Here is a 22,874-nt window from a genome sequence, read left to right as displayed (position 1 = left end):
GCGTCACCGAACCTTAAGTGTGTAGACCCTACGGGTTCGGGAACCATGCAGACATGACCGAGACATCTCTCCGGCCAATAACCAATAGCGGGATCTGGATACCCATATTGGCCCACACATTCCACGATGATCTCATCGGATGAACCATGATGTCGGGGATTCAATCAATCCCGTATACAATTCCCTTTGTCTATCGGTATGTTACTTGCCCGAGATTCGATCGTTGGTATCCCTATATCTTGTTCAATCTCGTTACCGGCAAGTCTCTTTACTCGTTCCGTAACGCATGATCCGGTGACTAACTCCTTAGTCACACTGAGCTCATTATGATAATGCATTACCGAGTGGGCCTAGAGATACCTCTCTGTCATATGGAGTGACAAATCTCAGTTTCAATTTGTGCCAACCCAACAGACACTTTCGGATATACCTGTAGTGCACCTTTATAGTCACCCAGTTACGTTGTGACATTTGATACACCCAAAGCATTCCAACGGTATCCGGGAGTTGCACAATCTCATGGTCTAAGGAAATGATACTTGACATTAGAAAAGCTCTAGCGAACGAACTACACGATCTTGTGCTATGCTTAGGATTGGGTCTTGTCCATCACATCATTCTCCTAATGATGTGATCTCGTTATCAACGACATCTAATGTCCATGGTCAGGAAACCACAACCATCTATTGATCAACGAGCTAGTCAAGTAGAGGCTCACTAGGGACATGTTGTGGTCTATGTATTCACACATGTATTACGGTTTCCGGTTAATACAGTTATAGCATGAACAATAGACAATTATCATGAACAAGGAAATATAATAATAACCATTTTATTATTGCCTCTAGGGCATATTTCCAACATGCTGCTCCCCCGAGCGGTACTACCTCTCCCCCAAGCAGTGTACTACCTCTCTGGCAGAGCTACTGTTCGTGTTTTTCTGTCTTGTTGGGTTTTGACCGTGCTAAGCGCTAGTACCGCTCCGCCGAGCGGTAGTACCGCTTGTGCACGACTTATGGGCATAACGGTTGGATTCCGGGGGGGGGGGGCTATTTAAGGTGGCCTTCTTCCCCAATGGTCCCCATCCTTTGAGCTCGTGTCTTGCCCCCATTGTTGACCTTCTTCGAGCTTGCTATCTCTCAATCCCTCCATGGATTCTTGCTAGTTTTTTGGGTAAAGGAGAGAGGAGATCTAGATCCACATTTCCACCAATCACTTTCTCCTCTATGTGTTCTTCCTCTCATATCCCTCGATAGCTTTCGTTGATTTGGTGGGATTTGAGAGTGAGGGACTTGGGCACTCTGTGTGCCCTTGCCATTGCATTAGTTGCATCAGTTTGAGTTCTCCACGGTGATACGTGGAAGTGAAAAGTTGAGAATCTTATTACTCTTGGGTGCTTGGGCGCCCTAGACGGTTGGTGGTGTCGCGTGGCTCAATCATTATCGTGTAAAGCTCCGGGATTGCGGCGAGGTCTCCAATTAGGTTGCAGAGATTGCACCAAGCAATTTGTATGGGTCCCGATGACCGCCCCCAAGGGTTTCCAAAGTGTACGGGTTCGGTGACCACCCCCAAGGGTTGCCATTTGTACGGGTTCGGTGACCGCCCTCAAGGGTCCCTAGTGGAATCACGACATCTTGCATTGTGCGAGGGCGTGAGGAGATTATGGTGGCCCCATTGGCTTCTTGGGGAGCATTGTGCCTCCACACCGCTCCAAGCGGAGATTAGCATCCGCAAGGGTCTGAACTTCGGGATACATCGTTGTCTTCGCGTGCCCCGGTTATCTCTTACCCGAGCCCTTTACTTATGCACTTTACTTTGTGATAGCCATAGTATGACATGATATATATCTTGCTATCACTTAGTTGTTTATCTTGCTTAGCATAAGTTGTTCGTGCACATAGGTGAGCCTAGTCGATTTAGGTTTTGTGCTTGACAAATTAAACACTAGTTCTATTCCGCATTTGTTCAAGCCTAAACCGTAATCATTTTAAAGCGCCTATTCACCCCCCCCCCCCCCTCTAGGCGACATCCACAATCTTTCACCTATTTTCTTGTTGAGCCTTAATTTTGTTAAAAGAAGTTAAAATTTGTTGGTCACCTATTCACACCCCCCCCCCCCCCTCTAGTCGACCATACCGATCCTTTTAGTTAGGAAGACAAAACCATCAACAATACATGAGCTAGTCTCGAGGCATGAGTAGGGATCTGTTTAGTGTTTATATTTTCACACATGCAAATAGGTTGCCCTTGGAATCTCACATTCAAAAACCATTGCAATTATAGGTTATTCATGCCTCTTCAATCCCTTGGCTGCCCAGGGTTGACGGGTCTACCGTGGCCCCTGCACGCGACTTGTACCCGTTCGATATTCTTCGGCGCCATATGCGTTGGTCGTACACATCTGTTTTGGGTCGATGCATCATCATACCGGGACCAAGCAAGGCAGCTGCACTAAGCAACTGCAGCTGTAAATTTGGCCATTGAGCTTGCAGGGCACTCGGCCGCAACAAGGTGGATCACACGCAAAAGAAACATATGAAGTGAAGAAAAGAAAAACAAACCTTCTAAGAGGAGGAAGTGCAAACCAAAAGATTCAATGCCCGACCCACACCACTAAGATTCAATTTTAGCTTTGAGAATAGGTGGTTGTGGCCTCACTTCATTAAGCAAGTCATCTTCATCACTATTGAAATCAACGCACCCGGAATGTGTTACATGTAACGACGAGGAAAGCAAAGTACAGTGAGTGAGAAGAGAAGACATGCCATAGCCAAGAGGAACTAACGGGGCAACGCGGCCGCCGGCCGCAAACAGAGTACAAATACCAACCTTATTTGGAACGAAAAGCCAATGAGCCGCCGGCCGCCGGCGCCGGAAAAGAAAGCACAAAAGGCACCGAGAAATCTCAAAGAAACTTGTGCAAATCAACGTGAGAGGCAGGCTGGTGTGCGCCATGCCCGACCTGCGGCATAAAACAACGAATTTATTGGAAGATGCAGCCGACCTATGGAAAATACAGAAATGCCCACGAAACATCCCGACTCCTCACACCCTGAGTCGCACAGGCCGAGCACCATCCCCGGGCATCCCCTCATGGGGCAGCCTCGGCGGCGGACACGACATCCCAGGTCCATTGCTCACACCCCGAGCCGGCTCGCACGAACACCGCTGCTCCCGTGTGTACTCGTGTCGGGTCAACAAAACATCCTGACACGGAGTCTACGACCATGCACCCAGGTCAGGCGAACGAAATAGGCCGACACCACTGCGAGTGAAACTAGGGGTGGGCGTTCAGTATAAACCGAAAATTCAGTTTCTACCAATCAGTATTTTTTTTAAATTCGGCTAGGAAAACAAGAAACCGAAAATGCTACATGAAAGTGGCTAACCGAAAATTCGGTTAACCGATTATTCGGTGAGGTTTTCGGTTTAACATCGAAGCACCACAGTCTAAGTATATGCGATGGGAAAGCAACAAGAGCACCCTTTTATATAGGCAGAAATCTGTCTCAACTCCTCTTGCTCGGGCGAGCTGGGACTAAACGAGTCGAATGGCCTCGTGAGTTGTTCGCATGGTCTCACGCTCGGTCACGCACACCCTTCACCAAAAGGCCCACATGAGCTGGGCCTTACAACCTTGCATGCACTTTGGTTAGGTAGGCCGACGTGATGCGTTGACAGGTGATCGTACACCACGAACACGACACAAGACCTGGTTGACGCGAGTGAATCAGTCCAACATATAGTGCCCCGCGCGAGTTGGTGCACGTAGGCGCGACGTGCGCCCGCCAGGAGCGAGGGACCCAACCTGGCTGGGAACGAAGGCCTCGCAAGGCAGTGCACGAGAGGGGGCACACAGACGCGATCAAAAAGCCCATGCGTCATGGACCCCCGAGGAAACCCGGCCGGGTGTGGGGCGTCCGCACCGATCGGACAACGCGGAGCTCGCCAGTGAGCCAGCCGCGGGAGGCCCTCGAATAACGGATGGCACGGAGGGCACTTTCGCCCGCGGAGGCACCCAGAAGACAGATACTCCAGCATCTTTTACAGGAGTAATAGCTGACATTTCCTCTTTTTCTCTGTTCTTCCTTGGTTATCTCCTTCATCCCCAAGTAATCCCCTCCTTGGATCCCAAATCTGAGCGAGACATCGCCTCGGTACATAAAATAACCTCACGTGTGTTTTTTTGAAAGAAGAAAACGCCATGTAGAAAATAACCGGCACTGTTTTTTTTTTTGAAGCAAAATAACCGGCACTGTTGCCGTCACGAAAGTAACCTATGTGGTATGCTCCCGGTTCGAAGGGAAGTAGGGAACGCAGGAGCGCTGTCAATCAAAGAAAAAAAAAAGGAACGCAGGTTAACTAGAGGCGCCTTTCGTCCCGGGCGGTCGGTGTCGCGGGGCTGCGGTGCCGCGTATGATCACGCCGCGCGCGTCGACGTCGACCCCAATCAGCGGGGAGTAATGGGGGGGAACGGACGTGCATAAAACCGTTTCTGTTGCGGTTGCCAGTGACTAGTAAGAGAGTCTGGTTGGATGGCCGGGGATCGGCCACGTCGACCTGAAGCTAGCTGGCCCTCTGCGTCGACCCGTCTGCAGCCGCAGCTCGACTTCACCCGGTCGATCGAGCCTTTCTTCTCGGATCGAAGTCGACAGGAACGAAGAGCCTTCGGTTACGCATGCACTTGAGCAAGCAAATAAACGCGATTGCTAGTACTATCGCTGGAGCAAGGTTGTCAGTGGCGCCGGCCCATGGCCATGCCTAGCCAAGCTAGGCGAGCAAGAGTCCACGCCAACGTACTATTACGTGGTAGCCAGGAGCCGGGAGCTTTTAGTTACTGCTCCCTCCGTCCCATAATATAAGAATGTTTTTTACACTATACTAGTGTCAAAAACGCTCTTATATTATGGGACAGAGGGAGTACGTGGTCAACGACGGAGCCGCCCTAGCTACCTAGACCTAGGATGTGCACGCCGCAGCGGCACCGTCGTCCGTCGCCCCGTACGTACCATCCGTCCGTTCACGTTGCCTCATCTCGCCGATCCTCCCACCGACCTGCATCTTTTCGCCGAGCATTCAATCTTTTTTTTCCTTTTCTGCAGGTGGCCAAGCATACCGCCCAATCGACGCCGCCGCGGTCACCATGTAGTATCAGTTTCGTAGCATAAATACATGAATAATAAACTCATCAAAATGGAACAGAGTTGCGCAGCACTCTAGTGAACTCACCGTCAAAAGAAGAGGGCTTCAATATAATAACAGTTTTGCTAAAGCACATCTATGTCCTACTCCCTCCCTCTGTACCATAATACTTGTCGCTTGAGAAACTAGTACAAGTTCCCTCAACTACAAGTATTTCAGTACAGAGATAATATGTCATTGATCTTAGGGCATGTAAGCGAAGGAGCGCTGATGCCTCCTTTGCCTCAACGCAGCGCCCGGCGCGGCCTCAACCGCCGAACGACAAAGGATTCAATAGGAAAGGAATCCTAGCACCTCTCCAAGCACCCGGCGTTGGAGATGCCCTAAATCAGACGTCAGATCTTGATCATCGAGCGCGTGCCAATTAATCGCTGCAGCATGAGAATTTTTCTATTGTTTTTTTTATGTTACATGGCAATTTTTACTAGTACAGAAACTTGACAAATTCTACACACAAAGAAGCATGACAATTTTATCTGTCTCCGTACGGCAATTCTGATCGTCAGATTTTTTTAGCGCCAAAAATCTATCGTTCAGATTTTAACATGTCCAAAAAGAAAAAGAAAAATGGACGAGAAGACCGTTGTACGCAGGCTCTCAAACACTCAAACACGCCTTTCGATTTACCCGTGCACCGTCGCAGTTCCCGCCAGCCGTGCGGTGCGGGCTGGTCGTCTTTACTCCGAGGAGAAGATATGATTGGCGATGGATGTAGACGGCTGGCCTCGCCGGGGTCGCTTTCGGCTGGCTTTTCGAGCAGCGGCGGCAGCAGCAGCAGCTTCTTCTTCATTCGCGGCGCCACCACCAACTAACGCCGGCCCGATCACCCAACCTCACTCAAAAGCGAGCATGCATAACATACAGTACGAGCGAAGCCAGGGAGGGAGGAGGCCACGTAGCACCATAAACCTCGGAATTAATCGGCATGGGCCATGCCGGCTGCTACGGCCTTTATTCGTGCACGTAGGCCGCAATGTAGGCATTCCTCCTTCTGTTGCTCAATTTAGTCAACATGTATGTATGTGGGCGCTGCTGCTCCTTCCTACTACATTTGACTTGCTGGATTGATTGATTGATCGATCGCTGGTTTTGGTACTTCCCTCTTAACTCCTTTTGTCCAGTCCTTATTCAAGCCTTTTGATCCCCCCTCCTCACTGGGCTCTTGTGCAGAAGAAGCCTTTTGGGGTCCATTAGTAGATCAAGGCCCCCCCATTTCTTCACACAAGTCATCTAATTTCCTTCCCAAAAAGGGAGGACTTCCCTGCCTTTTACATCAATCCTCGATGCACGCAATACATACACTGAGGTGAAATTGTGCACACTAATCTAGCTGTCGTATTTGCTAATGTGTATGTATGAAAGTAGGCTTAATTTAGAGAGAAGACAGGCAGCCCAGATGATACAACAACAAAATTCTGTTAAAGCAGTGCACATGTTTGTTGTGTACATTAGGCTGACTTGTGTTGGTGCTATGTTGGCCCTACACATTGGGCTGACTTGTTTGCTACTTGTATGAACTAATTTTTCATGTCCAAGACCTGGTGAGACTGAGCCATCACGATTGAAATCACATCTCTGTTGTTCTTTTACAAAGTGCTCAGGACAATCAGTGATTGGGATGTGGTCAGAGTAAAGCTTTCTTTCTAATGAAAGCTTGCTGATACTTCAGGAGCTTCAAGGTAATCCGGAGTACCTTGCTGAGTCGAGTCGATTCTGGAGGTGTAACGGATTTTCCTTTGTTTAAACTCTGATGCTCAGATGCATAAATCTCTTTGCATTGGTCGCAGTTGATGTTGTAACCATCCTTCCAGTGAGCATTGCGTGGTGGACTTGCCAGAGATGAATAATGATATGATGGGATATACGGAGTTGAGGTCAAATAGCCTCTTTCATCACTAGTTGGAACCTGAGTTAAATATCGACAACATGACAAGCTACTGCTTCCATATGACTGCTTTACTGACAACCTAACTCCATCAGTTAGGCCTTGCGTCATGCACCCAGAAGACAAGCTATTGTGTGCATAATCATCAGATAATGGATATGACTGATTCGCCACAAACTAATCTTGGTAGCATCGTAGCTGTGTGAGAGAAAGGAGCAGACACTTGAGTTGAAGTGCCATCTCGGAGATGTTCATGCAGATAATAACTTACTATCTTACATATAAATAACTCATAAGATACTCTAGAATGCACCATGAGATGGATAATATACGGCACCTGACTGTCTGTTTGCCATGGAAGCCATCCCAGAGCTTTGCCCTGCCGCCGGGGCCTAACATAAACGGAAAGGAGCAAACAATAAGACATAAGTCTTCATGTGTGCAGAATTAAGGAAAGAAGGAACAACTGCAATGTAGTGACCGTGGTCATATGTGACTATATACTTTAGAATCGTCCAATTAAAAACATAATCAAACTAAAACCCTGCAAGCAGAAAATATGGTGTGTCAAGAGTTCAAGACAGAGAGCAAATTTGCAGCATTTAGGTGTCTAAACCTCAGTTAATCATTAACCGATAAATTAAATGAATGATTATAAGTTCAAACCATGCAAAAGAAAAACTCACCTTCTCCAATAAAAAAATCCTCTGAACAATTTCTTGAGATCTGATAGTCTGACGTATTTTCATAGCGCAGTGAGCGGCAGTAATGGAAATAAGATGCAAATTCAGTGGGATATTCATGACAGAGGACCTACAGGTAAGAGAATACAATTAAGAAGATGCCTCAATGGTAGCAATTTTTCTTTCGCTGATTTTCTCATATTTATGCTTCTGTTCCCAACTTTCAGACCTGCCATGGAAGACTGACAGCAACACCAGCATGTGTTAGTACAGAGAATAGGCAGAGATGCCAGAAAATTACGTGTGGTTATTGTCAACAACCTTCCTCTTAAGAAGTACATCAACACATTTCCAATAGATTACATGCCATACCTCCTGCTTTGTTCTACGGAGAAGCAAAAAAATCAAATTACAATATCTAAACAGACAAATGCATGAAAGGTAAGACAAGTTTACAAGAAACAAATGACACTGCATGCCTTGGGAGTCAAGGTACAGTTACAGAATAAAGGACTGCACAACCAACAGTCAACCAAACTTGGGCTACCCAGGAAGTAAGGCTTGGCCGGATCCCCAATGCTGAAGGTGACATAATAATGCCTGCAGAAACAGCACAGACATTTGTGAATAAGCAAATCCTGAAAGAACTGTGAAAAAGCAGAGGATGCAAACTGAAAAATAGTTCAGTTGATCCCTGTCTTCGGATCAATAAAAAAAAAATAGACAAAAAGCATTTCATGAGCGCAAAGTCAAAACAATTCTTGGAGTTTGTGACGGCTACTTCGACAGGATTAACATCAACGCCCGCAGAGCTACGCAGACGATCTCTGCAGCCCGCATTGCTATCTGCCAGCAGTTGCATCAGTTAGTGTAGAAATATTTTTGCTAGCAAACCAGAAGGATCTCTTTTTCTTCTGATTAATTATGTCTTTAGAGCTTAAAATTCCTACCAAAAAATGCAGAGCATGTCTGAATTTGCATCAAACATAGTTCAGTCAGAGTCGGGAGGATATCATACGTTGAGAAATGCATGTCCATGGAAGCCAACTTATAGCCAATTTTCTGCAAAAAAAAAAGATTTAACTTCTTTGTGGGACTGGACAGTTTGTAGTTACACAAGATCAAAAGTAGGTTAAAAACCCAACTGGCAGCTCCACTCTTGTCACATTTCCATCTATATTATGCTTCTGCAAAAACCTGTGCACACCCTGCTAGACTTGCTATGAAAAAAAAATAGAGCCGCAATCAAAGGGACCAAATGTATCCTAAAACATGTCCAAAGCCTTAAGCTTGAATGTACACATTCTTATCCATGTTGTCTATCCTGTAAGGAAAGTACATCCTATTCTGAAACAAAATGGAATATATCTTTGATTGACCAAAATTTTAAGAAATCAAAGTACTCTGAACAAATACTTTTAGTTATCCAGACAAAAATTCTATAGAGATCTTAAGAAAATAAAAACTAATCTCCAAACATGCATATTTTGAGAAGTAGGAGTACGTGTTGCTAATTTACCTAGGTGCAGAGCACTCCCTTTCCCAGACTCCAAACTATATTGACATGCCCTGCTGCGCCATGCCCAAGCAGCCCCCTATCCTCTCTAGACGGAGCAGATATATTGATATATTTTAGAATTATTAAACATAGGCACAGCTGATAGTTTCAACCAAAGAAACTCTGCAAAAGAGCATAATAGGTTCTGGAATAACTCAACAAGTGACCTAATCAGCGTATGGTAGTGCTAACAAAATCATAACAATATTCGAGAGGTTCATATTAAAGTGCTAACAGAATCATCGAATGATCTCAACAATAATCATGCATCTGGATCGAATATGTGCCAAAAGTTCCCATGGTGGGTAGGAGACTCAGGGAAGGGCGATATTCATACCAAATTGCACACATACAGCCGCAATCCAGATGAGCTCGACGACCACCATGAGACAAGCTCGGCCATAAGGTCTTCGACGTGGAGGGAAGGAGCTGCGACGACGACCACCAACAGCAAAAATTCAAAAAAGTGTCCTATATCAGGATTGACTCTGAATTTTCTGATTCTTTCAGCATCATTATATCAGGAAAAAAACTTTGGGATGTAGCAGGATGTGCGTCCCGGTCTGCAAATTCAACCAAGAAAGAAAACAGAGCAAGGTGTGTACAGCAGCAATAAGAACAGAGAGAGTTTTAACCTACTGAAACAATCATCCAGATTGTTTATAGAAGAGATTACCAAAATTGTATGTACAGATTTAGATGTCATTCTTTTGCTATTTATAAGGGTTTCAGTTTTTTTTTTGGTTCCTGTATGGCTTTATGAAAAGATTTTTTTTTTGTTTCTATGAACTTAAGCATAACATGTATGGCAAAGAAAGATAATCTCTAAATCTTATATCAAAATATGAGCCTATAAAATTTGTTACTAAGCAACAGAAGTGTATAGATGCGGTAAATAGGACTTACCCATCACATTTGGACTTATTGTCCCCATCAAGCCACTCTACAGCAATGAACTGAATTTCAACAGTCAAGCCCATCCATCATATTCTCATAGCGATTTGAGACCATTCCACATGTAGTACATGAACCTGCTCATGCCATTCAAAAGTTAGGCATTTGATCAATTGTAACATATGCATACTAAAAGACAGATCCCTTAATAATTTAGAGCTGATTAAAAATAGAGCGATCAGAAAGGCAGACTCACTGATTATAAATTGAAATATTAAATCAAAGGCGAAAACAAAGGGCACATGAGATTGCAGACGACCACCAAATGTGTGATGAATAACAGTTGTGACGAGCATGAACCAACCACAAAAATAACTAATAAAACAGCACTGGAGCAGCACATGCATACATGGAGAGAATGAACCGCACCTCAATGGCAGACGAAGCTCAACTTAGATGAAACTAAAAGGAACACCCATTGCCCGACCCAGGAATGAGAACAAGCAACCAGCTCACCTCACAGGAACCTGAGCAACACAAAAGCACATCAGCAAATACACAGGCGGCAGCACCATGAATCAAAACACAAAGAGAAGCTTACCCTAAAAAGCACAACAAGAAGCAACAGCTCCAGTCATACGAACTGCCTGCATGGGAAAGATCAACCGGAGCAAAAACAAGAACAACAGGAGCACCGTCCTGAGCGCACCCGGGCAGAGCGACAAACCCGTCACCTGACGCACCTTCGTGGTCCATGACTCTTGCAAGACACAATCAATCAGTCAAGCTCCTCGCGCGCGCTAGTTCCAATTATGAAGCCTGCACATTTGCTAGCAGTTTCCTCCGGCAACAACCTCCTTGGAAAAAATATCCAACGAATCCAACACAAAGAACATCTCATTGGCATTTATTTATTTGTCTATCCCCAAGCAATACATCCAACGAACCATGCTATCCATTCACGGCCTACTTGCAACTAATTTGGGATAAAGATTAAAGGAACCCTCAAGTACAGGAACTAACCTGTCGTATGAACCTTCCAGGAACAAGATGAATACGGAAGTGCAGGCCTCCAGCGATGGCTGAGTTGGGACGACAGAGGCGAAGCAGCGCTTGACGGCAACAGCGGAGCAGCGTAGGGCGCGTTGCTCCTGCCGAGGAAGATGGTGACGGCGCCGTGGACCACCGTCGCTGCAAGCGTGGGGATGGAGGCAGAGCTGCATCGGTGGCTGGCGCGAAGAAGTGGGCGGAGCTCCTCGATGCCATCCCCTTGCTCCCCTCCTCTGCAACCACCATGGACGTCGGCTGGAACTCGAGGACAGAAGGCTTGGGGAAGAAGAGGGTCTCAGGGGGTCGCCTTCTCCAGTGGCCGGTGTCGGAGGTGATGGAATGGGCCGATGGAGCAGAGGCGGCGGCGAGCAGAGATGGGGCGGCGGCCGCGCTAACCCTAGCCGCCAGGACGAGTAAACGAGAGAGAGAGAGCGAATGAGGAGGCGAGCAGAGGACACAAAGTGCCCCACTGGCCAGCGCGAACCTCTCTCGTGATTGGCTGCCAGGCACAGTATGCCTGTGATGACGTGGACGTCGCGAGAGGGCGCCCATCACGCGTAGTTTATTGTTGTGGATTTTGTTTAGAGATACTAAGAAGCAAATACTCCCTCATCTTATATTTTGATACAGAGGGAGTAGTAACTAAAATATGTTTTTTTGTCACGTACTGAAGTTCAAGGTTTAACTTTGTGGCATCCCTTAAAAGAAGCACTTTCCAAGGAAATCAAACAACTGGGTTAGTTACGTCGTTTAGCGGCAGTCCACAAAATTATGGGCTACATGTTTAGAGTGAATGGAAAATCAATAATGACCGGAAGTGATGTAACAAATCACAACATTCGCCATTGGAATTAAACTAATCAAAACCATTTAATGACATCTGGGAGGCCTTGGTTGCTGTGAAAAATGGCTTCTGCGACCCACCCAAAAAGGTTTCCTACCCCAACAAACAGTCATCAGAAAAGCTTGCGTTACCTGATTCACAAGAGTCTTGGATGCTCAATCCTTTCAGACAAAAATACAGTAATGATTGCGGTTAACCATCTTTTATTGTAGTTTTCATTCATAACCTATTACTAATATTCTTTATGACAACATAATCTGCCATCAGTTTCTCATCAAGTTTAACTTTAGGTCTGTGTCAATTAAACTTGGCCAATAACCTCACTTAATGGTATTACTAGTAGAACATGCTACATTGTTCTAAAGTTAATGATTCTTGAATCTTTTGGGCACATTTAGCTTACTGGATACTTTCGTATTGAGAGACCTTGCTGGCTATTTTGTAGTGAACTATCAAATTGTGCTGTAGTGCTAGAAAAAATCAATCGCTAGCTAGAAATGGAGCAAGGTGCACTGTTGGTCTCTAAACATGCATGAGTGCCTCGAATAAGAGAACTTCATTTGGGCCTCTAAGCAAACGTAGATCTAAAACCCAACACCGTTAGTTGCTGGCGATAAATTGATAATATATAACTTCTGGGTTTATGCAAGCTCAAGTTTGAGGACAACATGGACAGGGGATTGCGGAGCCTTTCACATGTCCCTGCATGGAAGTAGCTAACCCATTCCCACCCAACTTTATATGAGAATTTGTGTCGTGAATTTTTTTTAGGGTATTTGTGTCATGAATTAAAACTGAGGAAAATTAGTTGGAAACTCTGGTATAGTTATTAGAATGTTTTGTTATATATTTGACTACATTAATTAAGTTGTTGTCCACATGGGGTGTATGCAATTTTTGCTTGCCAAGTAAGCTGTCAACTCAGTTATACAAGTTCGCATACATATATACCTGTAAATGTAATAAGAAGCACCTGACAACTTATACACCTTGCAAGTCCCTCTGGTGCACTTTACTCTTACAAACCATACTGTCAGATAGTCTATTTTCTTACATCTATCAGCCAAATAAACATTATTATTTTATGATTGAAATCAACCATCCAGGACCTCCACAGTAGAAGCTGGACCGGTAATCCTTTATAAGAATAACAGTACAATGAAATAACCAGCACACCATATTTGCCTGAATTAGTCATTTCCAGCAGGGGAATTGTTCTACGTGTAGGTGGCCTTGAGCTCGCCGGCATACATGAACATCTCAGCCTCTTGGGCACGGTTGCCTGTCTCCCTTAACTAGTCCTCTCCCTAGTAATATTGTTATACTTCCAAAAAAATCATTGAATAGGCAACCTCCCATGTGTGAACAATTCCCTCAACTTTTCAGTATTTGCGATAAAACCTGAGTGTGCTGTAAAAAATATTCAGCAGGTTGACACTGCCTCCTTCAGAAGGAGATTGTCTCCTAATTTGGCTCAGCAACGGAACACTTTGTCTGTTTCTACTAGTACCGTTCCTCTTGACCCTAATCCTGATGAGATATGGTGGGCTTTTGCCAAGAAATATATTCTTACTACTAAATCCATGTACGAATGTTTGGAGAGTAACATGGCTGGGGGTCATTATAAGTGGATTAGGGATGCCGAAATTCCATTGAAAATTCAAATGTTCTTGTGGTGGTTCTTCCAAGATATTGTTCAACTAGGGAGGTGATACAACCCTCAGTACCAAACAAGTAGGGTAGGCTAGAAATGAAACCCATAAGATCTCACAACCAACTCATGGTTCTGGCACATGGATAGCTAGCTCCCACGCACCCCTGTCCATGGCTAGTTCTTTGGTGATACTCCCCTAACTAGGGAGGTGATGAGGAAGGAAAATGGTCTGGTAATCCTATGTGCTCATTTCATGACCAGGTTGAAACTTCTCAACATTTGTTGTGTTGTGGCCAATAGGCACAATTGTGTGAAGACCTGTTGGTGTTGTCTTTGGAACTTCGTTTTGTCATTAGGTGCCAGATGGTGTAGTGGCCTTTTCCTATTGGAAATTGTGACGGTGACTATATGCTTATTTGCCGGAAAAAAAATGCAGTTTTTTTACATAACCCTATACCCACAACAACAGACTAACAGATAGCAGAGGCTTATGAAGCCCCCTAGTAAGATGTAATGCTTGCAATCTACATGTTTCATCCAGGAGCATGGGGCAGAAGCCAGCATTACAAACTATGTACAGTCTTACAAGATAATGGACAAGAGCTGGCTCGAAGAGGTGAATGAAAGGTTACGCAAGCATGGCACGATAGCTGCACTAGGTGCCAGATGGCCAGTACCTTTTTGAGGCAAAAGTTGATCAGTACTAGGATCCTGATTTTTTCTTCATATTCCTCCATTTGACTCTCAGATCACTCGCAAGGCGTGACCTGTGAAATGTATCCTTGCCATATTCTAATATCTGAGTCCACGGAATTGGTGCATCATCCTTTGGGGTGAAATTTAACATTGCATCCTGAATCAGAATAGCCAATGGTGTGATGTTAGCATGCTAGCAAGAACACAACTACATACACGTTAGTAAACAGGAAATTTAGCAAAAGATGGCATAAGATTTTAGCATCAGTAATGTCAGTTAACAGCCTGGGGTATGCATACCCTCAAAGCTTGCTCTTCTTCTTCTGTCCAACAGAGCTTTGGGCGCCTTCCAGGTGGTGCAAGAGAATTACAGCTGCAAAGACAGATATGGCTCAGTTTCTGGAATTACAAAAGCAGACGCTATTATAATGTACACTTCCAAATATATAAAGTTTCACAATAATTGGAAAACATATTCAGTTAAATAGAGTCTAACTTCACTATCACATATGTAACTTCATTGTAACCATGAATTCTCAAAAGCTCTTGCGGATTTGAAATTGACCCTGAATAAAGATGCTGACTTTCCTCTATATCAAATATCATGGCATGGAGTGGCAAGTCCGATTAGACATATAATCTCCTAAAGTTTTGATCATCTCAAAGCTAATTAGCATCATACTATCTACGGTGCTGAACAAATAATAGAAAGTGCTTGTGCAAGAGCACTGGAACTCAGTAAGTTCGGTCTCACAAACATCCACCCTACAGCTGTTTTTTATCTCAGACCGACTATAGAGATTTACTTATCACAAGTCTAAATGAAGATGTTCAATGTCGTTTAATTATAGGTTAACCAGTCGGATATTTTTAAATACTCCAAAGAATATGATCGGGGAAAGAAGTGCTTATGAAGCTCCTTCCTAACACTTACTAACGCTTGGGTTGATATCGTTTGCTTGATGGTGAAGGCATCTGCTGATCCTGGCATCGCAATGCTTTTTTAGAATTATAAGATACCACTGTCTCCTTTTCTTGGGATCTTGCTTTGTGGTGTCTCATGTTTCGCCAAGGAGGCGACGACCGATGGCCAGAATTATTTGAAGACGTGGCTTCTATTTCATCAGAACTTTTGGGGTCGTGAGAATTTGTAAGACTGTCATGTTTTTCAGCCTCAACACTCTGGTTGGCAACAGGACTGCATCTATTCTGAGATGAATGTTGCGCATCATAGAATGAATTGCCATTACCATCTTCATGGGCTTCTGCACCTTCCACAGACTGCTCAACTTGTTTTCTTTTATTTTGGAGTACACAATCTTTATTGGGTGCAATATCACAATTCAGACCAAAAGATGCCTTTTCAGCGATTACGCCCTCAGGACAAGCGTCACTTGTAGCATTTGTTTTCTGCTTCCTCTGCTGACCAGGTTCCTTATGAGAAAGATTATATGTATCGGACTGATGGTTACCTTGCCTTTTGGAAGCATCACACCCATTCAGCTGACCCTCTTCAGGATGTACATCACTTGTATCATTTGTTCTCTGCTTTTTCCTCTGCTCACCAGGTTCTTCACCCTTATGAGAAAGGTCATCTGCTTCAGACTGACCTTGCCTTTTGGATGTATTATGCTCATTCGAGTGATCCTTGCTATTGGTAGCTGTTTGCTGTTTTCCAGTAGATTGTTCATGGTGTTCCTTTGGGAATTGGTTTGTGCCAAGGAAAGCAGATAGGTTCTTCCTAGCTTCCAAATATGTTTTTTTAGCCTTTTGATATGCTTCACTAGCTTTAGTATAGAAACATACAGGGCAATAAAACTGGCCAGAAACATCAAATGTCACTGATGACCCAAAACAGCTTTCATGAGAAACTAATGAGCAGCTGCTACATTTCAGCAACTGTCCATCTTTACCACATTTTATGCACAAATCTTGTTCCGTAAAGTCCTGAGTGGAACCATTGGCATCTTTATCCTGACTACAGGGCAGCATATTGCCCATCAATGATAGAAGACAAGCGGCTGCAAACCCACTGGGACTGTCATTGGAGCGGTGCACATTTGATGTTTCCATCGCATTGCAGCGAGAATCTAGAGCAGTCTTCCTACCATCGGATGTATTATTTTCCAAGATGTTGCCATCATCATGTAGTGCTGGATTGGCTTTGTCAGCACAACTGACTTCCAGAAGAACCTTATCATTTTTCTCCTTAAACAATTTAGAAGGCCCTGTAGCATTCTCTTGTAGAATGTTGGTTTCAGATTTATCTCCTTGAACAGCCCCGTTGCAGCTAACAGAAGGTACAACACCAGCAGTTCGTAGATTCCGTTCATTATGACCAGAATCCTTTTCCACTGGCTCAATCCTAGCACTACCCTCATCCAAAACATGACTTGCTTTCTCACTGCTCTCATGTTGCGGTGAACTCCTTCGAGTTTTTCTGCCATGTAGTTCTGCAATTACGCCTGTACCATCTGCAGCAACAAACTCAGGCAAGGATCTTGTTTCAGATGTATTTGCCAGTAAAGCGTCAGTGTTTCTATCAGAATCTGGAGCCACCGTAGCCTGCATGGTCAATCCTTCATGGCTGAGATTCTTTGATAAATGAATGTTGGTGCCATTACCATGTGATCTCTCTCCATCATTATCGTGGAATGAGTTTTTGTTCTTGTCTCCACAGGATTCTCGTTGAAGAATGGTAGTTGGACTCTTTTCTTGGGACATGGTAGTCTCCGCCGCAACCTGCTTTGACATAAGTTCAGTATTACCTCGAAGCAAAGCAGCACTGCAGATAGCTGAAGCAGGCTCAGTTGTAATGGACCTGTTTCTATTATCACTACTTGGACTCGTTTGTGCGGATCTGACACTGACACCAACACCAATGGTATCTTCTTGAGGGCGGTCGTAACACCTACTGTACAGCGTAGATGGTTCACGGTAATCGGGAGTTGGCACCATAGGATCCTTCTGCACATTTCTTGTGAAAGTTCCGTTGACAAAATCGGTTACACTCTCTCGCTGAAAATCAGAACTATCTCTAGGGCCCCCATGCCTCTCTGCATTTACATGATGATCAGGGTTGATACTGGGCAACGACTGGTCATTGCCATTGTTCTTGCCACCCTTCTCCACTGGGGGCGGTGGGACCATACACGCGATGTCTGTGTTCACTTCTCTAAGCTGAACATAAAAAAAGAAGATTAATCATACGTGAAGCGAGTCCTTTTATTTTCAGTTTTGAGAATAACCTTTTTGACATACCAGCTCAAAAGAAGTTTCTGGTAAAGCCGGTGTCTTGATGCATATAAACTTTTGGATATCCTTGCTAAAAGGCGGAAGCATATCTTTCTCCAAGCTTCCTGAACAAGCAACCTGCAGATATTACATTCATGTAAAGCAAAAAACTCAAAAACATCTGGACACTAGCTAAATAGCAGCATGTATTAGCTACCACAAATTAAAGACACCAGAGCATATGATGATTGTTTCGCCAAGGTATAAGGAGAGGTAATCATAAAAGAGCACCGGATATGTGAAACCATTAGAAACATGCATAATTATGTGATGTGCAATATCTAACATGGCATCCCTGCTCCTTACACAAGTTAAAGAATTTAAATATTCAACTGTAAAGTGATGCTGTTATGATCTTTAGGGACATCATAAACGTATAACTTGCTAGAATACCCTTTGCGGAGGTAATGTCTGTTGGGCGTTGGCACTTGGAAGGACTTGAGACACAATTGCCAAGGGATATATCATGTTTCATATCACAAGAAACATGAGCTCAAATAATAACATCGTCTAGCCTAGCAAGTAGCAACATTGGTGAACTACAGCACTGGATCAATGAACAACTCATTAGGTACAAGCAGATAAGTTCCCCACAGAGAACATAACATATTAAAGGTGTATGCTTGCTTTCAGCCTCACAAGAGCCCACTACTGTTGACTAAATACCAAAAATGAGATGCCTGTCAGAATTTAGAATGCTGCCATATTTGAGTCATTGATAAACACATGTTATTACATACTGCAAACAATACGCAAAGTATGCTCTTGTTATGTTCGTGGCTATTGTCCCTAAACACAATCACACTATGAATCAGTGAAAACATAACTCTACCACCTATGGAAGAAATGCAAAACTAAATAACAAGCACCACCCATGGAATCAATTGCTGATTTGCTGTATAGTGGAGCCCGTCATCTCCAACTTTTAACTGCAAGGACTACATTTCGGCCACCGGATGAACCAACCTTGAATGCGTATGTTTTTCATTCTTTAAGGAAGGAATTAAGATTATGAGTTGTGGTCTGACTTTGCATCGACAAGACTTAATCTAACTAGCACACATTAGTTAGGAGCAAATGCAGAGACGGTGTGTTCCATCTTGCTATACTTTTGTGCCTGAACCAAATTTCAATCACTTTACTACACAAGTATTATTCCAGTGATGACAAAAGGTAAACCAAAAATTTGAAGTTATGAACCACCAGAATGCACGTGGTAACAAAAGGGCTGCATACCTGTCCGAGCAACTCAGTCAGCAATTCCTCGCAAGAGCGTGTGGCATCAACCCTAAGCGTCCCGCCGCCCCCCGCCACCGCCGCCGCCGCGGCCTCGCCCTCGCCCTCGCCCTCGCCCGGGGCGGCGAGGGAGACGACCTCCTGCAGGCATCGGAGCGCAACCCGCTCCCGCGTCTCCTCCGGTGCGCCCGCGAGGGACTCCGGCAAGACGCCCACCAGCGCTGCGGAGCACCGATAACCCTAGGTGAGATCACTGAAAGCGTCGAGGTGGTCGGAATAGGCAGAGGGCCCTCTCACGGTGTTGACAATACCTTTGATGAGGAAGAAGTCGAGGGCCTCGTCGCCGGCGAGGGCATCCGCCACCCACTGGGCGGCGAAGCGGCAGGCGGGGAAGGGAGGGGGCGGCATTGAGAGACCCAGAGGAGTTTGAGGGGCAAAACCGCAAAAAAAGAAGAAAAAATGCTCCACTTCTTTAGCAGATCAAACCGAGCGCGCCTGGCCGTGGCACGGACTGGGCTGTCATTTCGTTACTTCTCCGTAAGTGGGCCGGCCCAGTAGCGTGAGATTCCCCCAGGCCCGGCCCTGAGGGGGGAGCCAGGGTTCTGGCTACAGCCTATTGGGCTAAAAGAATTCCGCACAGCGCGGGCAGACAGTTTTGGATTTGGTAATTATTCTAATCAAAAATAAAATAAAAAGGGTTAGCGATCTGGTACACTGCCGTATAGCCGCCGCCGACAGCCGAGGTTCTCCTCTTCACATCGGCGCTCGCCTCGTCCTGGTCGTCAGGCAGGCACGGGCTCGCCGGCACCGGGCACGCTCCACCGCGGCGGCGGCGGCCGATTGGCCGGCACTCACAGCAACAGAGGCACAGTGCGTGTTCCAAACTTTTACTGTCGTAATCTTTTCTCTAGTAGTACTACATACTTCCGATTTCTCCTAATTGAGAATATGGTATGATTCTTAATTCACTGATGATTAATTCATTCTAGGCTGTTACCAGTCGATCAAATTTAGGCAGTAGCTTTGCGAATTTTGCGATCGTTCTAATTAACTTGGTGGTAGAGTCGTGCCACGATCCGTAGCGCCATGATGGAAACCTTGGCGGCGAATCTGGTATACAGTTATTGGATGCAACTAAAACCTTACACGGAAGAAGTAGGCATGCTTGGGACGCGGCTAATCTGCACCCGAGCTCATTTAAAAATCGAAAAGAATTCAAAAAAATTCAATTTTTTTTAGAGAAACATTGACAAAAATTCTAAGTGCCTGCAAAAATTCATCATGAAATCACATTCCTAGATGGCGTGGCAAAAAAACAAAAACAGTACTCTGAAAAAAGCTACTTTCAAACGCATTTTGAAGCACTGAATTTGTTTTTTTTTTTGCCACGCCTTACAGAAATGTGATTTCATGATGAATTTTTGCAGGCACTTAGAACTTTTGTTAATGTTTCTCTCAAAAAAATTGGAATTTTTGATTTTTTTTTTGAATTTTTTTCGATTTTACTGTTCATGCGGGAGCATATGAGCTCGGGTGCAGAATGGACTTTTCGGCATGCTTGGCAGTACCTTTTATTTCTTCTGGTGGCCATTGACCAATATACAGAGAGTTTCTTTTAGAACTGAAATACTTTTTCAAAAGTACGCAAATTGTATACCATAGCATTATAAAAGAAGAGAATTGTAAGTATAAGACGACTACCACTCGCCGCGAACAATAAGCATAGCACAACTCCATATCCGGCTAGTCAAACAGCAGCCACCCATGACAACACAACTACAACACAAAAGAGCCTACCCAAACCAAGAACCTCGCCGCCTCTCGATCAACATCGGTCTCCTCCGAAGAACGTCAGCTCCCACCAAGCTTCTCTTGTTGACGCGACCATCCCCCCTTGATGCCTAAGGAGGTGGCAAGAGGATGGCAGGACTTGATCCGACTCGAGGAAGGCATCATCTTGGATTCACCATCGACGACCGTACATAGGCCTGAGAAGAACGATCAGGGCAGCGGCGAACACCGGAGGACCGCAACATAGGAACTCCATGTCTCCTGGCACGATGCTCCCAACAGAGGGACGATGTCGAATACGCCGTCATCGTACCGATCCAGCATCGAATCGAGGCTTTCGCCCGGAGACAACTGCCAACACCAAGCAAGCGAGAAAAATTGCGACACACTCGGTGACGCCTCCACGAAGGGGGAACGATACCCACGGGTTCCATCACCGCAGGCCCGACCAAAACCGAACGGGATTTTCATCCGTAATGCCGCGCATCTCCACTCCTCCAAGGTTTCAGGAAGCACTGTCCAAGATGCCTCACACCGCCATCACCACACAAATTGTCGTTGAAGTCGTGCAGCAATGGACCTCCCCCACCCACACTGCCGAGAGACCGCGACCACCACCGACAACTCAGACGTGGAGCAGCCGCAACCAGCCATGCCGTGCAAGGGCCAGATCCACCGCGTCGGCCTTCATCCACATCAGGGACTGCCACCAGATTGGATCTGACCCGCAACACCAACCACACTCCAGGCGCCAACTCTCTCGAGGCAACATCGAGACGCCCCTGTAACACCCCGGATGTAACTTGCCATATTTGTAACTCCGACTCTTGAAATTTTCGGCTATGTGTTATGATATTCCCTCCGTGGTTGGGTTTCATCTTCGTTTTTGCATTTTGTTCATGTCATGCATTTCATATCATGTCATCATGTGCATCGCATTTGCATACGTGTTCGTCTCATGCATCCGAGCTTTTTCCCCGTTGTCCGTTTTGCAATCCGACACTCCCACCTCCTCCGGCGCACCCCTCTTGTTTCGTTTCGTGAGCGGGTGTTGAACGTTCTCGGAATGGACCGAGGCTTTTCAAGTGGCCTTGGTATACCACCGGTAGACCACCTGTCAAGTTTCGTTCCATTTGGAGGTCGTTTGGTGCTCCAACGGTTAACCGGGTAACCGCAAAGTCCGTTTGTGTGTTGCAGCAAACCCCCCCTCCAAACAGCCCAAAACCCTTCTAAGTCACCTCCATGTTCTCGGTCGTTCGATCACGATCGTGTGGGCGAAAACCGCACTCCATTTGGAGCCTCCTAGCTCCCTCTACCTATAAATATGTGTCTCTCCCGATTTTTTTGCGCAGTCCAAACCCTAACCCTCTCCCTCCACGCGCTGGACGCGTCCGTCCCGCGCCGGATGAAACCCACCGCCGCCCGCAGCCAGCCACCGTGCGCCACGTGGCCGCACCCGCCGCCCGTACGCCGCGGCCCGCCGAGGCCCGCAGCCGACCCCCGCGGGCCCGTGCGCCCCGTGCTCCGCCGCCCGTCTCCGCCGCCCGGCCTCCAGCGCCTCACCGCCGCCGCCGCGCGCCTCGCCGCCACCCGTCGCCGTGCCTCGCCGTCGCCGCTCCTCCTCCGCGCTGCCCCGCCGCCCGAGCGCCTCCCCGAGCCCGCAGTCGCCGGCGTCTCCCTCCTCTCCTCCGGCCGCCGCGGTCTCCTCCATTCCGGCGAGCTCCGTCGCCCGCCTCGACGGCCGGCCCGATCCAGATCCAGTGCTAGGGTTGACTTTCTCCCCCTCTCGATTTTCTGTAAGTCCTAATATTTTGCAATACATGCTCATGTTCATCGCATCATAACTCTCTGCATATAGCTCCGTTTTGTGCGTGTAATATATCGAAATGTTCGCCTCGAGATGCTCTTCATTTTGTTCCATTGCGCCATGTCCATTTGAGTCCATATTGATGCCCAAATCTCTGGTGCAAGAGTGCTAGTTGCTGTTAACTGTTGTTACTTATCAGAACTTAGGGTTTTGTTATTTTTGTTTTATTTAATCTGTGCATCTTATGGGCATGAGCTCTACATGTGTTTTGATGTATGCC

The 22,874-nt window shown here is 45.9% G+C and overlaps 1 protein-coding gene and 1 long non-coding RNA gene across 3 annotated transcripts; both read right to left on the bottom strand.

Moving 5' to 3' along the window:
* Positions 1-6,597: 6,597 nt before the first annotated feature.
* On the bottom strand, positions 6,598-10,223 carry LOC123080030 (uncharacterized). Its single transcript, XR_006438209.1, has 5 exons — positions 8,721-10,223; positions 8,092-8,616; positions 7,774-8,012; positions 7,425-7,479; positions 6,598-7,285 (listed from the first exon to the last, which is right to left on the bottom strand). It is a non-coding gene; the product is annotated as an uncharacterized lncRNA (long non-coding RNA).
* Positions 10,224-14,155: 3,932 nt separating this feature from the next.
* On the bottom strand, positions 14,156-19,427 carry LOC123080029 (uncharacterized). 2 transcript variants are annotated; one of them, XM_044502888.1, is made up of 6 exons: positions 19,308-19,427; positions 18,997-19,217; positions 17,728-17,838; positions 15,401-17,646; positions 14,767-14,839; positions 14,156-14,623 (listed from the first exon to the last, which is right to left on the bottom strand). In XM_044502888.1, exons 1-6 carry the CDS (start codon positions 19,402-19,404, stop codon positions 14,474-14,476), a joined length of 2,898 nt encoding a protein of 965 aa, XP_044358823.1. In that variant the 5' UTR covers positions 19,405-19,427; the 3' UTR covers positions 14,156-14,473. The 2 variants fall into 2 exon arrangements, with proteins under 2 accessions (XP_044358823.1, XP_044358824.1); XM_044502889.1 differs by lacking the exon at positions 19,308-19,427 and having other exon boundaries at positions 17,728-17,825; positions 18,997-19,191.
* Positions 19,428-22,874: the final 3,447 nt, after the last annotated feature.

The sequence above is a fragment of the Triticum aestivum genome, chromosome 3D (assembly GCF_018294505.1).
Source record: "Triticum aestivum cultivar Chinese Spring chromosome 3D, IWGSC CS RefSeq v2.1, whole genome shotgun sequence".
Classification (NCBI taxonomy): domain Eukaryota; kingdom Viridiplantae; phylum Streptophyta; class Magnoliopsida; order Poales; family Poaceae; genus Triticum; species Triticum aestivum.
This window is presented reverse-complemented; position numbering and strand designations above follow the sequence as displayed.

Coding starts and splice junctions, on each gene's coding strand:
- LOC123080029 (XM_044502888.1), bottom strand. CDS start 19,404: ATGCCGCCCCCTCCCTTCCCCGCCTGCCGCTTCGCCGCCCAGTGGGTG. Junction 17,839..18,996: donor TGACTGAGTTGCTCGGACAG/GTATGCAGCCCT, acceptor TAATATCTGCAG/GTTGCTTGTTCAGGAAGCTT. Junction 14,840..15,400: donor CGATATCAACCCAAGCGTTA/GTAAGTGTTAGG, acceptor CTGTCTTTGCAG/CTGTAATTCTCTTGCACCAC.